The sequence below is a fragment of the Alternaria infectoria genome, assembly GCF_024043175.1.
Source record: "Alternaria infectoria strain BMP 0036 chromosome Unknown scaffold_12, whole genome shotgun sequence".
Lineage (NCBI taxonomy): Eukaryota > Fungi > Ascomycota > Dothideomycetes > Pleosporales > Pleosporaceae > Alternaria > Alternaria infectoria.
Window position 1 is genome coordinate 449,776 of NW_026250701.1, and position 14,167 is coordinate 463,942.

General features: G+C 52.0%; 3 protein-coding genes across 3 annotated transcripts; 2 read left to right on the forward strand and 1 right to left on the reverse strand.

The window, feature by feature from the left end:
- Positions 1-94: 94 nt before the first annotated feature.
- J4E92_007375 (uncharacterized protein) lies at positions 95-984 on the forward strand (the record flags this gene model as incomplete). The annotated part of the gene is made up of 2 exons (XM_051498738.1): positions 95-100; positions 256-984. The coding sequence occupies 2 exons, from the start codon at positions 95-97 to the stop codon at positions 982-984; spliced, it is 735 nt and encodes a 244-aa protein (XP_051351012.1).
- Positions 985-2,034: 1,050 nt separating this feature from the next.
- J4E92_007376 (uncharacterized protein) lies at positions 2,035-5,288 on the forward strand (the record flags this gene model as incomplete). Its single annotated transcript, XM_051498739.1, has 4 exons — positions 2,035-3,367; positions 3,427-3,677; positions 3,734-4,921; positions 4,968-5,288. The coding sequence occupies 4 exons, from the start codon at positions 2,035-2,037 to the stop codon at positions 5,286-5,288; spliced, it is 3,093 nt and encodes a 1,030-aa protein (XP_051351013.1).
- A 3,533-nt stretch (positions 5,289-8,821) lies between these two features.
- J4E92_007377 (uncharacterized protein) lies at positions 8,822-12,229 on the reverse strand (the record flags this gene model as incomplete). Its single annotated transcript, XM_051498740.1, has 4 exons — positions 8,822-9,699; positions 9,742-11,460; positions 11,511-11,697; positions 11,744-12,229. The coding sequence occupies 4 exons, from the start codon at positions 12,227-12,229 to the stop codon at positions 8,822-8,824; spliced, it is 3,270 nt and encodes a 1,089-aa protein (XP_051351014.1).
- Between the last annotated feature and the right edge of the window lie 1,938 nt (positions 12,230-14,167).

The window sequence follows — 14,167 nt, forward strand, 5'->3', positions numbered from 1 at the left end:
AGTGTCCTCATACGGCGGGCGACATAAGTGCGCGTAGTACAAATTACTGATGCGAGAGCATCGAAAAGCACAGTCTCGCTCCGGTAAGATCAACATGGAAGTGAATGACAGAGCCAGTAGGTCATGTGCAAAGCACCTTCTGGCTACAAAAGCTTTTGGTTGCTTTACTACATCACATTCGTCAGCAGAAACGCCTATTCAACTCAACTCCGTACGTTGCACTATACTCATCAAGGTATGCCTAAACGCGACAAGAAAAGCGAACCCAGAGTTGTCGTGGGGCGTCTGAGAGGAGTGAATGACATAAGGATCGGCACGCCGGCACACCCGCCTTCCTTTTTGCCACCCAATACCACTACAGTCGCGAAACGCGAACCTAGCATCACTGAATACACATTTGAGCAATATCAAGCTGCCAATCTCAACGATGACGAGAAACACGCCGTCATCGGCAAGCTCCGCGGTGAGCTGCCCATCATTGATCGCGATGAGGTCGACGATGTACTTCTCCGTTCGATGGCACAGCAGCTTGAACTGGCGGTGTTCCCGACTTGCAAGATGATGCAGGTCGAACCTGTAGCTGTGAAGCGCATGCTAGATGACCAGTTTCGCAAGGCGTACGGCGCGGAGGTTGAGGCGGAGGTGTTGGGCAAGTTGGGACTGTGCCGTGTTGAGGATGCCGAAATGGCAGTAGCTGCGGAGAGGATACGTATCAGTACTAAGAAGAAGGGTAAGAAGCAGAAATTAGGGAAGAGTGAGGAGATATTGATAGAAGAGGAGGAAGACGCCGTTGCGAAGTCACCGTCCCCAATGGAGAAGAAAACGAAGAAGGCGCTGAATGACATTGCGAAGGATATTGAGGCGCACATCACACGGATGAAGAGAGCGAAGCGGGGGGTCAAGATGGTGACGCTGCGCTCAGTAGCTATGTCGCAGAAATGGGAGAAGCTGAGTCGTAGATCGCGGGATGATGTACCTGAGTAGCGGCGCATGGTACGAGCGCACAATGAAACGTCATTTGGAAAGTGCGAGACTCTTCATATACTGTCACTCGTATTAGTCCCCTGATATGGTCTTTCTTATGTACCGTGTGTGTTGCAGATAGACTGGTATGATGCAATATCGTAGGGCCCAAATGTCGAGTTGTAAAATGAATCGACAGGTACCTGGCTACAGTAGAACCGTTGCATCGTCACGATCTCGTGCATCATCCATCTCTTGCGGCATTGAATACCCGACGATCTTCGCGAATGCGACATGAAAGGATCAGCTTGTTGAATGAGAGGGCTAGCTCGGTAGGCAGTGGGCGACGTGGATTACGTAAGATGACGTCATCATGTGCTTCATCATCCCTGATTCTACGCCTCTACACTCCACCGTCGCACGCCAACCAGCCAACGTATCCTGCGATACTTTGCCCGTGAACAGACTACGCAGATGCATTCGATGGTACCTCGAAGACCGTACCGTCACAAATTGCGCATTACCGCCCTCTATGTGGCCGACGACGAAGACCAACAATCCAACACCACTGGAAATCCATCAATCTTCAGTCCGAGAAGAGCTCTGGCCACACAGTAAGAAGATCGCACTCGGCATATTCCCGAAGCACGTAATCTTCAAACGACACATCTTCTCTTCAGCCAAGAGCACCTAAGCATCATTGTCATCGTATTACTACTGTCCCCTTGTTCGAGGCCTTCAATGATTTTCCGTGTTATCCTCCAGTCCATGTGCCTCAACTTCGATCCAATCAGGCCGCTGGACGTTGGACATGCCATCATGCCCTACAGCAAACCGCTCGTCAAGCGCGATGCAGAGGATGGATAGATAGCATGTCATCTACAGGTATTTGCGGTAGAAAACCGCAACACGGATTGGGCCTGACAAGCTAACACAGTATGGACGGATGACTAGATGACCGTTGGCAGCAAACATGACACTGGACTCTCTCACAGCATAAAAAGCTCGAATATCATTGCCATTCTTGACTGACCACACCAGAGCACACTCTCATCTTTGTACCTTACAAATATGGCTAGTTCATCCGATCCAACTCCCCTCGCCCTGAGGAAACGCCCGAGAAAGACTAATCTAGCTTCAAGTCAACTAGATGGAGTTTCCGACGAACTCGACCAGGAGACTAACATCAAAAGTTGGCTATCGACAGTTGAACCTTCCGTGGAACCGCCCAGCAACACCGCCTTATGTCGCGTAAGCTACTCCTTCAAAATTCTGCCCAGCATCCACATCATCCCGATCAAAGTGACCAGTCTCGCCGATGCCAACGTCAATACAGACAGCGATCATCGCCCTATCTTTAGCAAAAGGCTGAGGAAACATGCCATCGAAAGCTTCATCAAGAAAGAGCTTGTTGAGCTTGAGAACAATTATTCGCTTAGACTAGCCGAAACTGGATTCAAGAATGCGGCGGAAGAAGGACTGATCGATCACATCCTCGTTTTGGACATCGACATGGAACAGGGAACCGAGCGGAAGCTTCGAGAGATAAGCGACCGGAAGGAAATTCTCGTCCCCACGGTCGAAAAGCGAGTCAGAAACGAAAAGATTGCTGAGGCTGTGTATTGCGATGTACAGGCTCGCGAGGTGTTTTCCGTCAAGACCGAGGCCACGACCAAAGCCATGACCGACAAGTACTGGAAGATGCTCAAGCTGCTCATCCGAGATGTCACCATTCGCTCAATTCCTCCGAAAGGATTCTTGAGTAACTGTAAGCAGATACTGTTTGATAACTGCGCCGAGGACCCCAATTCGCCGCTCAGGCCAGATTTTGAGACAGATGCATCCGTTTCTTCAGATTGGTCGTCATTCTCGTCTTTGAAGTCGCAAGATGCACTCGTCATCAAAGAGGCCAATTTCATGAAGGTTCTATTTCGATCCAACGTTAAGATCGATCCCGTACAGCCGGCTCTACATCTTGAATTCGATCTCGTACCAGGCTTAGGGGATGGCATCCGCCTTTCCGACCTGGTGCTAGGTGTTTTGGGACCTAGCGTTCTTACTGGTCCTGAACACATCAACCTTTCGACTGTCCGATCCATGCTGGTTGGTCTTCACGTTACCCGTAACCACGACCTGCCACTCATTACAACATCGGGTACTGGAAGCACCGCAACAGGTACTGCAACTGGACAAGACCTTTCGAGCGGAAATTTGTCGCGCCCATCACCTCGAAATAGCACTATTGTCCCATCTCAAAGTGCGAACGTCTCACAGTCGTCTATGGATACGAACGATAGCGGTAACAAGCACCCTTTCGTCATTCAAAACGTTAAGCTAGCAGGCGCCGTTCCGGATTTTCAGATCGAGAACGAGAGATTTAGCGTCCACAAGTACTTTGCTACCAGTAAGTCACTCCGATTCGTCCAATCTTTCACGAAGCGCGATGAACTAATTCCACACCAGGGATCCTTAAGAGAAGCTTGGAGTACCCCTCGCTTCCACTTGCCGAGATTGCTAGAAACACCTGGGTACCCCTCGAAACTCTACTCACAAGCGGCGATCAAATGATCACTCACCGAGCATTGACGAAAGCTCTTATGAAGCACGCGCGTAAGGCTTACGAATCGGATGACGACCACGAGCGGCGTGCAAAGGAAGTGGCTAACAGTATCGTTGAGCCTCTCGCCGGCTTGCTCAAGTACGACGACATGGGAGTGAGTACAGAAGATAGTTCGAGGAAATTGAGAAGTTCAGCTGACTCTTCATCTAGCAAATTCCAATTGGAGAGTTCGAAGCGCTCACCCCAAAAGGATCGAGGAAAAGCACGAAGACAAAGCCGATTCCTCCAAGGCGTCTCACATCCTCCGTCTCCAGTCAAACCATCAGCCTGAGACTTGGCATTATTTTCGTCGAAGCCAAGGGAGTCCAACGGAATCCCTCAATTGTTGTGAATGACATAGTCAATAATCTTAAAGCGCAGCACAACGATTCAGAACTCATCACGATCGATCCGGAGTTTAACCTTCCCACCGCCTCCGTTGCGGACACGAAGCCATTACTACTCTTACCAGACTTTGGGGGTTCAGCTGAGCTGCAAGCTCTCTACCAGGCAAGGCCAAATACCATCCTCGCGATTATCGATAGTACAGGACGGTCTGTATCAGAGCTTCGCAACATCCGCGCAGACTTACAGAAGTTCGGCAACCGAAAGATCGGCGCTGTTACGTTTTGCATGACAGAGAAGAACCTTGACCAGTCGATGCGAGCCAATGAGGGCAAAGTCAACTATTTTCCACAAAAGGTCCTTCAGACTCTTACGGTCATGCACGGTCAGCCGCTTTTCACGGCCGACGTTCTGAGTGACACCAGCGGCGTCTCAAATCCATTGATCATCGGAGCACATATATCGCACCCCGGCCCCGGATGTGCCGAGCACTGTCCTTCGGTTGCAGCTGTGGTAGCTTCCATCGACGAGCGGTTGACAAACTTTCCGGGCTCGGTGCGTTTGCAGCCGACATATAGCTCAGCTGAATGGCGTGGTAAACATCTGAAGCGCACGATGGAAGCCCAAATCCTTGATCTCGACGTTATGGTAACCGAGAGGCTTCAGGCTTGTAAGAAATACCATGCCGACGCCGTTCCGTCCGTCATATTCTACCGTGACAGTATCGGTCACCTGGAGAAGACAACTATCGACAAAGAGAAGGACACCATCTCCAAAGCCCTGACTGCCGTGTTCAGTACAAGAGTGAGCTTCACCTACGTAGTGGCCAACAAATGTCGAAACTCTCCTTACGATCCCCGAATGGAACCCAGTATGGCCGACGACGAGAAGGAAATCTTTACTACCAGCGAGCTTAAAGCTTCCAATAAAGGCCGCCAGTTCCGGTACTTTGTTCAGCCCGCAACAGGAACTTTGCCTTCTCTCGATCTAAGCATGGCAGACCTAGCACGGCTGGTAAGTTCTCGGATATGACTCTACTATCTTCGCTAACAAGTTACAGACGTACAATTTGAACACTACTTTCCAGCTCGACAAGCGCGTCGCAATCGCACTTCCGTTGTACTACGCCCGAAAGCTCGCACTCCATACCTTCAACTACTTCCGGTTTGCCGTTACTAATCGACTTGACCTCGTGCCCAGCATGTTGCGCCGACTGCACAGAGGCGACAAAGAGGTCGAGGAAAACGGCAAAGAGATGGTCAAGGTGATGCGCGAGTATCTCTTCAGTGACAACCCAAGTGGCAACAACGAAGTTAGTCAACCGTTCGGACGCGACAACCCCTGGCTGGAACAGCTCGACGAGAAGATGTTCTACATCTAACCATGTGGATTTACCAAGTGGCGCCCAAATCACAGCGCTGTTGGTAAGATTAATTCCTTTCTTCCATCTCTCCTTCGGGAGCTGGTCTGAATTGATCAGTCGCTCTTTCACACATCCCTTTTTCCTACGTTCGCGCATCCACCACCTCATTCGCTCCCCGCCCCCTCCTGCCCACACTTTGTTCGTCTTGTCCTTTGCGATCTCTTACCGCCCCACCCCCCTTTCCCTGCCCATACCATACCCGTTTTCCTTCGTCCGTCTCGACCCCTGTCTTGCGTTCTGATTTCCGCGCTACTTCAACTGTTGGCCTTACACGGTTCCTCTAGTTAGTCACTCATTTAGAAAGAATACCAGTCACTCCTTTAAATAAGAATAGCCTGCTGTGATTTGCATTCCTGATAGCCCCAGTAAAGTCGGTTTTAATCTTTGTGAGAGGTTTCGTGCTGTACATGATGGTGTCATCTTGTAACCTTGTCATGAACTAGTCTAGTAGTAAGACCATGTCCAACATAAGTATTGTGGGCGGCGATGTGTTCACAGTACTTCGGGTCTTGGCGACGACGTGAGAGGGTGTGGGCACGTAACGTTTGATTGACCTCATGACTTCGCATAACAGCGACAGAAAGTAGCTCATCCAAGTAAAATCTCCTTCCACTCCATCGGCCTGCGACACGACTTGAACACGCCTTCTCGCTGGAGATAGCCAGATCCAATCCTCTCGGCGATGTCCCCGTTCCACTCAATCATAATGACTCTGTACTTCTTGGAAGGAATGTAAGAGCTGCTCCTCCACCGTTCGTAGCTCAGATCTCCCTCTTCGTAAATAACGATGAACTCGTGACATGACCGAGGTGTCTCCACGTCTTCTAAATCGGGCTTACGGTCGAAATCGCAACTTCCGACTGGATTGCTCTCTGAGTCCAACATTTCGCCTCCCGTGCCCAGTGTATTGTGGCGAACCTCGTAGTAAGCCGAAACTGTCCAGAAATGAAGTAATGTCAACTTTGTGCGAATCACGAGCGGTGTCTGATCGAAGGAATGACGATATGACTTGGAGGGAAGGGTGTTGCATGGCAGTCCTGGAAATCTAGCCTCGTGTGCCTCAGTAGCGGAACTGACACCATCAGTAGGCCTTCCGCCACGAAGCCATCGAGGTTCATGTCCAGTGTTTTGGTTGTCCCAGACGTAATAGACTATCCAGGTTGCATGCTTTAGGTATAGTTGCATAAGCTCCATCTCCGAGGCCTTGTGCAACCATTCTCGATGCTCATCGTCCGGATATGACTTTGCGTCCCCATATAGATGTACATAATCAAGTTCTTCGCTGACGTAAGTCAAACCACCACTCCAACCAGCCCAGGTCCAGCTGGGAAATTCCTGACGTCGCTTTAGCTTAGAGCCCTGCCAAAAAAGGGCATGGTCGAAGTAATCAATGGGCAGGCCCTGAAAGCATTCTCCAACGCCAATTCTCTTTAACACACCTGACAGAGCATCCAAGATGTCTTCGTTCTTCGTGATTTTGAGTCGAGAATATTTTGACAATGCCCATCGGTAATTAGTATGGGGAAGGTGGCCACGTAAACGTCGTTTGAGAGAGAAGGTAAATTCGGTCTTTTCCTTAGATACGCGCAGCCTATCCGACGCGTATCGTGGCTCATATTCTTCCGGACCGTCTTCGGTGTAACTAGCCTCGTCGCAGAGAAAGTAGACCTGATCATTGGGCGCGAAGATCAGTAGACGAGGTGCCAGCTGGAACTCTTGGAATCTATTTGCGTGAGCTGGTCTCCGGTGTCTATCGCTGCAGGCTCACATACGTCCACGCTCGCTTACAATACGTTGTCTTTCTAAAGAAGTACTCAACGTCGAAATACGCTAGAAGCGTCACCTCCGGGGAGATCTCGCGGGTAATCTGTTTACAGTGGCGTTTGGTGCTCACGCCTCTGAGCGCGTCGTCGGCGCTATTGCAGGTACCCGCAACGACGGTAAGTATGGACCCGGAATAGATGTTGTCCATGTTGGAGATCGCTGCTTGCCTTGTAGCAGCATCATCGGATACGATACAAAGAGCATCTACCCAGAGGTACCTTTCGCCCAACCTCTCGACCAATGTCACGGCATCGCGGATCGTGGCAGGAATGCGTGCATCAGATAGACTATCTTCTCGTGAAAGCTCAAGGAGATTGTCTTTCCTGAGTTGCACTTGAGTAGCATTTCCCCACACATAACTGAGAGCTATGTAGCGGCAGGTCTCGGGCGCGGGAACAAGACATTTGTGTAAGACGTCAATGACGAGAAGCCCCTCGTTCGAGACATCGTTCTCCAATGCTGATCGCTGTCGACAATGGGGGTGTTGGGTTTCGCAGCGTGCGATCCAATGTCGAATTAGATCGTAGTCCAGGAACGAAGGGGTTTGGGAAAGCAGGCGACTGAAGTACGGGTATTTCGTAGTGTTATCTGCAGCCGGTAGGATCCCACCAACCAAATCCAGGTCATCAAAATCCAGCGCAATCCGGGGCTGTATTCTTAACCCAGTATGTGTCTCCACCTCCGTATAAGATCCGCTAATACAGATTCTGAGATCATCGTCAGTAGCGTTGCGAGACGTTCCGCGAAGAACAGTCGCTTCCAATAATTCCGCAGTGATGTGACATATGTCGCATTCCAGCGGCTTCAGCGAAACGCCGCATTTGTGTCGGTGACATGGCTTCTCACCATCTGCGAGTGCAAAAAAGCTTTCGGGGGTGATCTCGAGTTGAGCACATCTTTTACAGAACTTCATGGTAACATGTAGAGTAGGAAAACGGAGAAGAAAGGGCGGTGATGCCTCTGCACAGCAATGAGGGGCAATTTCGACCCCACCAAATGCCGCGCATGAGGCACAGCAATACACCTACAGCAGCTCTGACTCTATCCATACATGGTGGGCAGGGCATGCGTAGCCGCCCAAGGCGGCTCTCAAAGCTAAGCCCACGAAACGACAATAACGTCGGAAAGTGGTTCATCTGCTGAAGGGAAAGGTATCGCGAACGCTGACGAAGGCATCCTGGGTCTATGACGACACAAAGAGAACCGGTAGTGAGATGTTGCCAGCCAACAAGAGATATCTAGAGGTAAGAGTCGACGGAGGGTGCATTGTTGGATGGTGTGAAGATTGGTCGCGGACGAGGAAAGCGCGAAGGCCACAGTGAGGCTGCGGCGGATGTTGCTAAGCCTCGCGCTATGACATCACCGACCCCTTTCACTCGTGCCACGAATCCATCGAGAAATCACGCGCATGGCATCTGTTATGCACGCGCGAGTTGGGTGTATCATGATAGGTAAATGGGAAACATGAAGAGCATATATATTTGCAGCCAAACGCTGCGGATTGAATTGCTGCGCCATTTAACGCCACGTAACTTCTAAAGACCATGCCCATCATCGACAAAAACACAACGAAAGTCTAGCCAAAGCGTTATCAATCTGAAAGCAGCCGAACTCCACATAGTACGTTCTCATCTTGATCGAACCCCGACAACACGCTCTCATTTCGCTCAGCTCAATGTCCCCTGGCGACTCCTCTCCACGCCTGCCGGCGCCGTGCCAATTTGGCTCACGAGCTCCGCTTCATCGGCCCGATTCAATTTAGAATCAAGCGCATCATCCAGACCAGTATTCCTCTTGCGCATCGGACTCGTCGCATCTGCCGCACTATCATCAACATCGAGTTCCTTTTCCTTGCGTCTGCTCGCACCCATGCTTGCTACACTTGCATCGTCGCCATCGGACTTCTTCTTGGTCTCGCCCTCGCTATTTCGCACTTCGATGGTGACATCGGTGTTGTCTCTGCTGAAGACGCGGAGACCGACGACGCACACAGCGTTCCAGGGGTCGCGCTCGAATTCATCTTCCTCTTCGACGTACGGGTAGCGCGTGTTGTTGTAGCAGATGTAGCGCTGGCGTTCAGAGAACATGCGCGGAATGTTGTCTTCATCGTCGGAGAGATCTGAGTCGAGCGAGCAGGGGCCATCGAGATCAGAATCCCAGGAGTCGTCGGACATATCGTCAGGCGAGTGCATGCCGTGCTGAGCCCGGTGGGAGTACTCGCTAGCACTTCGTCCGCGAGTGACTTGGATACCAGGTCGGATACCCGGGATGGGGGTGAGTGTAGCCCGGCGAACGCCAGTTGATGGTCGGTGCTCAGGACGCGGACTGTATGTCCTTTGGCCGGGCGTTCCAGGGCGAAACTCATCAGTCAGCGGCGTGGGCATAGGCGTTGGCAATGGCGTAGGAATAGGCGAATCCGTCATCTGGCCATCGTTGTATCCGTCGCGACCTTGGTATGCGCCAGGAAAGTCGGTGTTGTAGCCACCGCGACCCTGAAGCTCTCCAGGCATGTTTTGATTGTAACCTCCGCGTCCCTGGAGTTCTCCTGGCATGTTCTGGTTGTACCCCCCTCTGCCCTGCAACTCACCAGGCATATTCTGGTTGTACCCTCCTCTACCCTGGAGCTCTCCAGGCATATTTTGATTGTAGCCTCCGCGCCCTTGAAAGCCTTGACTATGGGTCGCAGGAGAAGGTTGGGGACTGTGGTGGTATCCACCACGTCCTTGAAGGATTGCAGCTTCAGGGATCGCAGAGCCATTGCTGTCGCGGTTGTAGCCGCCACGACCCTGCAATGCTCCGGGAAGCGATGCATTGTAGCCATCACGACCTTTGTTGTATCCGCTCCGGCCACCAAAACCGCCACCTGGACTAGCCGAGCGCTCACGGAGTGGGTCAAGGCTCGATGCACGATGGTGCCTGGAGACTGCTTGGTGAACAGGCTTAGTGTCTTCGTCGCCGGAAGTGCGGTTATCTTCCTCGACATTTATTCCAAGACCAGACAGGCTTTCGAGCTTCCTCTCGACTTCTGCCATGTCGCCAGATCGATTGAGTTTGCGCGTCTCTTTCGCAACTTTCTTCAGGTCACGCAGCTGAGCCTTTTGGCGTAATCTCTTACGGCGTTGATGAGCTTGCTTCATCTCGGCCTTCTTTCGCTCAACTCTCTCCTCTTTGTGACGTTTGGCCTTGTCTTCTTCTTGCTCCCGGAAATGTCCTTTGGCATGCGCAAGGTCGTAAGACAGCCCGATCGATAGCAGTTTCTCGCGCCGTTTGGTACAGGTCATCCGAATGACTTCATCAGGTGTCGGATTGTCGGGAATTCTGGTTGCTTTGATCTTGAGCAGGACGGTGTAATTACCAGGCTCAAGATCCAGCTCGGTAGAGACAGAGCGCGTCATGTAGTATGTACCGTTGCTGCGAACGATGTACTCTTCTTCGTCGTCTTTGTGGAGCCGGAACTGTAGGTTGAACTCATACTGACCTTCCAGACCCTGGTAGTAGCGATCATCGAGCTGGCTAAGCACGATGACTACGGGGCCGCCTTTCGCGAGATGAATCTTGAATTTGGTGTCAAGGTAGTCGACGCTCCACGGAACGTTGACACTTGTCCACTGCTGGGAAACCGTCCATTCCGGACCGAACAGTCGTGTACGGTCGAAATGCTGGTAGGTACGCAGAAGGTCCTTGTACGAGATCCAGAAGACACCGTCGTCCCCGAATTTGTGGTCGAGCTTCTTCATCCATTCTGGAGTCCATTCTTCTGAACCGTCGCTCCAGCGACCGGTCCACTCGGTGCGGCCCCAGGGGTTCCGAAGCTTCAGCAGACGCTGGCCATCGATCTCGCGAGCTTCCATGACGGAGTATGCATGTTTCTCCTGGATACCTTTGCGAGCGCCGTAGATACCGCCCATCTGGCCACATCCGAAGAGAAACGTCTTATTGACGTTCATGAGCTCTTCGCGCCAGAACTTGTCCTTATCCAAGATGTCGGTTGCAAAGATTTCCGACGTGACACCTCCAGTCAGGTCCTCGATACCTTCGCCTACAAAGCCGCCATTAATGGCACTGTAGTCGCCGTGTGCTTTGGCAAAAGCCTTTTCCAGCAGTGGCAGCCATGTTTCATTGGGATCGCTGCATTGCGCGAAGTACAGGGCCCTAGAACCGGTTTGCATAACAGTCCGGTATTCATCTTCGGGGCTTTTCCGGTTCTGAAGTTCCAACCAGTGGGAGCGCTCAAGTTTTGCTTCGTCAAAGTCCTCCTTGATGAGATATAGCTTGTCGTCGATGACCTCGGATATCCATTCGCCATCTGAGATAAGTCAGCCTGTGAGCTACCCGACTATATAGTCATGTCTTTACCTCTGTGGAAGACAAATCCGTACACGCCGACCTGCTCATCGCGCGCAACGCACACCCGCTGTATCAATTCTTCCTTGTTCGAGATCGTCGCTAGTGCCGACATGAACCAGCAGTCACCGTCGTTGCCCTGTCGTACATCGTTCGCGGTGGCGCCTTCGATGAAAAATCGTGGTTCATCGAAGATGTCCTGTGACGAGTTAGGCATGCGACGATAGTGTGGTGGTAATACATACCTCGACTCTCTTAACCGACAAAGGATGGAAGTCGGCGTTCTCTTCATTGAGCCCAGTCAAGCAGTCGGCGGGAGTGTCTGGAATAAGCTGCGACCGTTTGAAGTCGGCCTCTATATCGAAATGTGGATCTCGATACTTTTGGTTCAGTCGTCGGCATTCTTTGACGATCTTTGCGACCTTTCTGGTGCAGGCTTCCTTGGCCTCCTCGTAGGATGCAAGCGCATTGACCCCAGGTATGGAACCTCTCGGCGCATGTGCGGCGGCACGTTTCGCATACAGATTGTCGGGTAAGATTGTAAAGATCTTACCGGGGTGTTTGGTCGTAAATTTGTTCCAGAACTCGTAGATGTTCCTCTGAGGAGCTTGTTTTCTGACCGGCAAGCGTGGCCGTGGGGCAGGAGCAGGCGTCTCTTGAACCATGCTGGGCGCCCTAGAGTGTGGAGTGGTGATGTTGATGAAGTCGTTGTGAGTACCATTCGATGCCATTGTCAATTCTGTGCCGCGGCCCAAATGCTCAGGGGCTGGCTATGCTTCTTGGGGCGTACGGCGTCCATTGGGGGCTCAGTCGTTAATAAATGATTTGGGATGACGATGAAATTCTCAGCCCCCAACGAAGCTTCATACAGCTGCCATGTATGGTGTGGTATTTCGAGAGCCTGTAAGAAAAGAAGTGGGTCAGTCAGACACGAGGCGTTGCTCGGCGCTGCCGCAGGGCCCCCGCTCGCCATGCCGCTGCGAATCAGCTTGCCGCGGAGCTTCCGAACCCATGCTCGCGGCCGTCATCAAGCGGAGACGCAGATACAACGGCGATCGGCTGCAGCTGCACTGGCTTGCGTCTTCAGCTGCAGACAGGGACTGACGACGAGTTAGAGTGTTGGGTTGGGACGCGACGCAGTAGGGAGGCTCTCGTTCTCTGGAAACGGCTCAGACGGCCAATGCGCGCAACTAGATTAGCCTGGGGGCGGCCGGCTAGCCTATTCTAGCTGACTACGGGTGGAAGCCTGACCGACTTCTTGTCTTGTCATATTACCAGTAAACGGTCATCTGGTGATGGTTTGGAGGTGAGCAACTTGTTCGCCGAATCTGCCTGCATATGGTGGTGGTGCTATGACGCCTCTCACATCTTGGTACCATCACCGTGCGGCGTTCGCGATGGTCTGATCAAGCGTTTCTTTGCAGACTGACAGGAGTAGCACCCAGACATGTGAAACGTTCCATCTGCGTGTTCAGCTCATGGGATGATAATTTTGGAGCTGTATACCTACACCTATGGGTCATTCTGCATCCCGGTCCAGTTTACAGGAAGGGCAATGGACACGGGCGCAACACCAGCGAGGTTCGAGAACAGATTGATGCCGTACTAGGATCCACGCGAGGATGGGTTCGGGCTAGAATGATTTCAGTGGGTGTTTGTGTATCTCTGCGCGCCCGAGGTGTGTGCCGACTCTCCATTGATAGGCAACTTTCCCCCGCGAGCATGGGACATGCATCAGGTATCTCGGTTCCGAGCCGCCGGGCATGTCTCATTGCGTCCATGGTGCTGGAAACGACGCTGACTAACGCGCGCACAGTGCCTGCATAGGTGCTGTAACGTTCAGCAAGGCTCACAATGAGTCGACAGGAGTAGCGGTAATGGCTGCGCGCTCGTCGAGCCGATGTCTCAATAGGGAAAAACGGCAGACGTAGCTCCCGGATGAAACAGTATCACCAACAATTGTCAGGTTTCTATGTCAGCCCTAGCACACAGCCCTACGAGCGATGCTGCGAGCGTCCTGCGATTTTGCAGGGATGCGATCTCACCGTAATTTCGACGCGCACAGCCAATCGCGTCGCGAAGCCACACCTGGTGTTTGGATAACGATAAATTCCCTTGCGCCGGACATAAGGGCGACCGTCCAATCGCGCGTACGTTACTTGAGAGGACCAACCTCTTTCAATAAATCTGTTGTGACGTCCGGGGATGCACAACTACGTAGGCTGACACTTTTTCCAGTAAACCATAAGGAGATACAAACTGCTGGCCAACTCGGGCCTTGACGCGACACTTGACGCTGTGACAATGCGAGGTCAGCTCGGGGTATGCAACACAGCTGGCAGATTGAGCGGTAAACACATCCCCTGAGTGCATAACTACGACTCCGATACCGATCTGGGTTGTGAAGTAGCGTCAGGCTGAGTGCAAGGCTGAAGTGTTGAGATGTGGTGTGAGGCTTGGAACGTGTGCCGAACTCAGGATCCCAGCGCTAGCCGAAAGCACGGACGAAGGTTTTAGCTCGATGCCGTCATCATTCCTTTGGGGCGCGTCCTCCCACCACAACCTCTTTATTCTATCAACATCACAAAAAGACGACATGAACAGCATCGCTCAGTATCATGTCGGATGGCCCAGAACCAAGCCTACGCCTCGCCGGACTCGACTTCCAC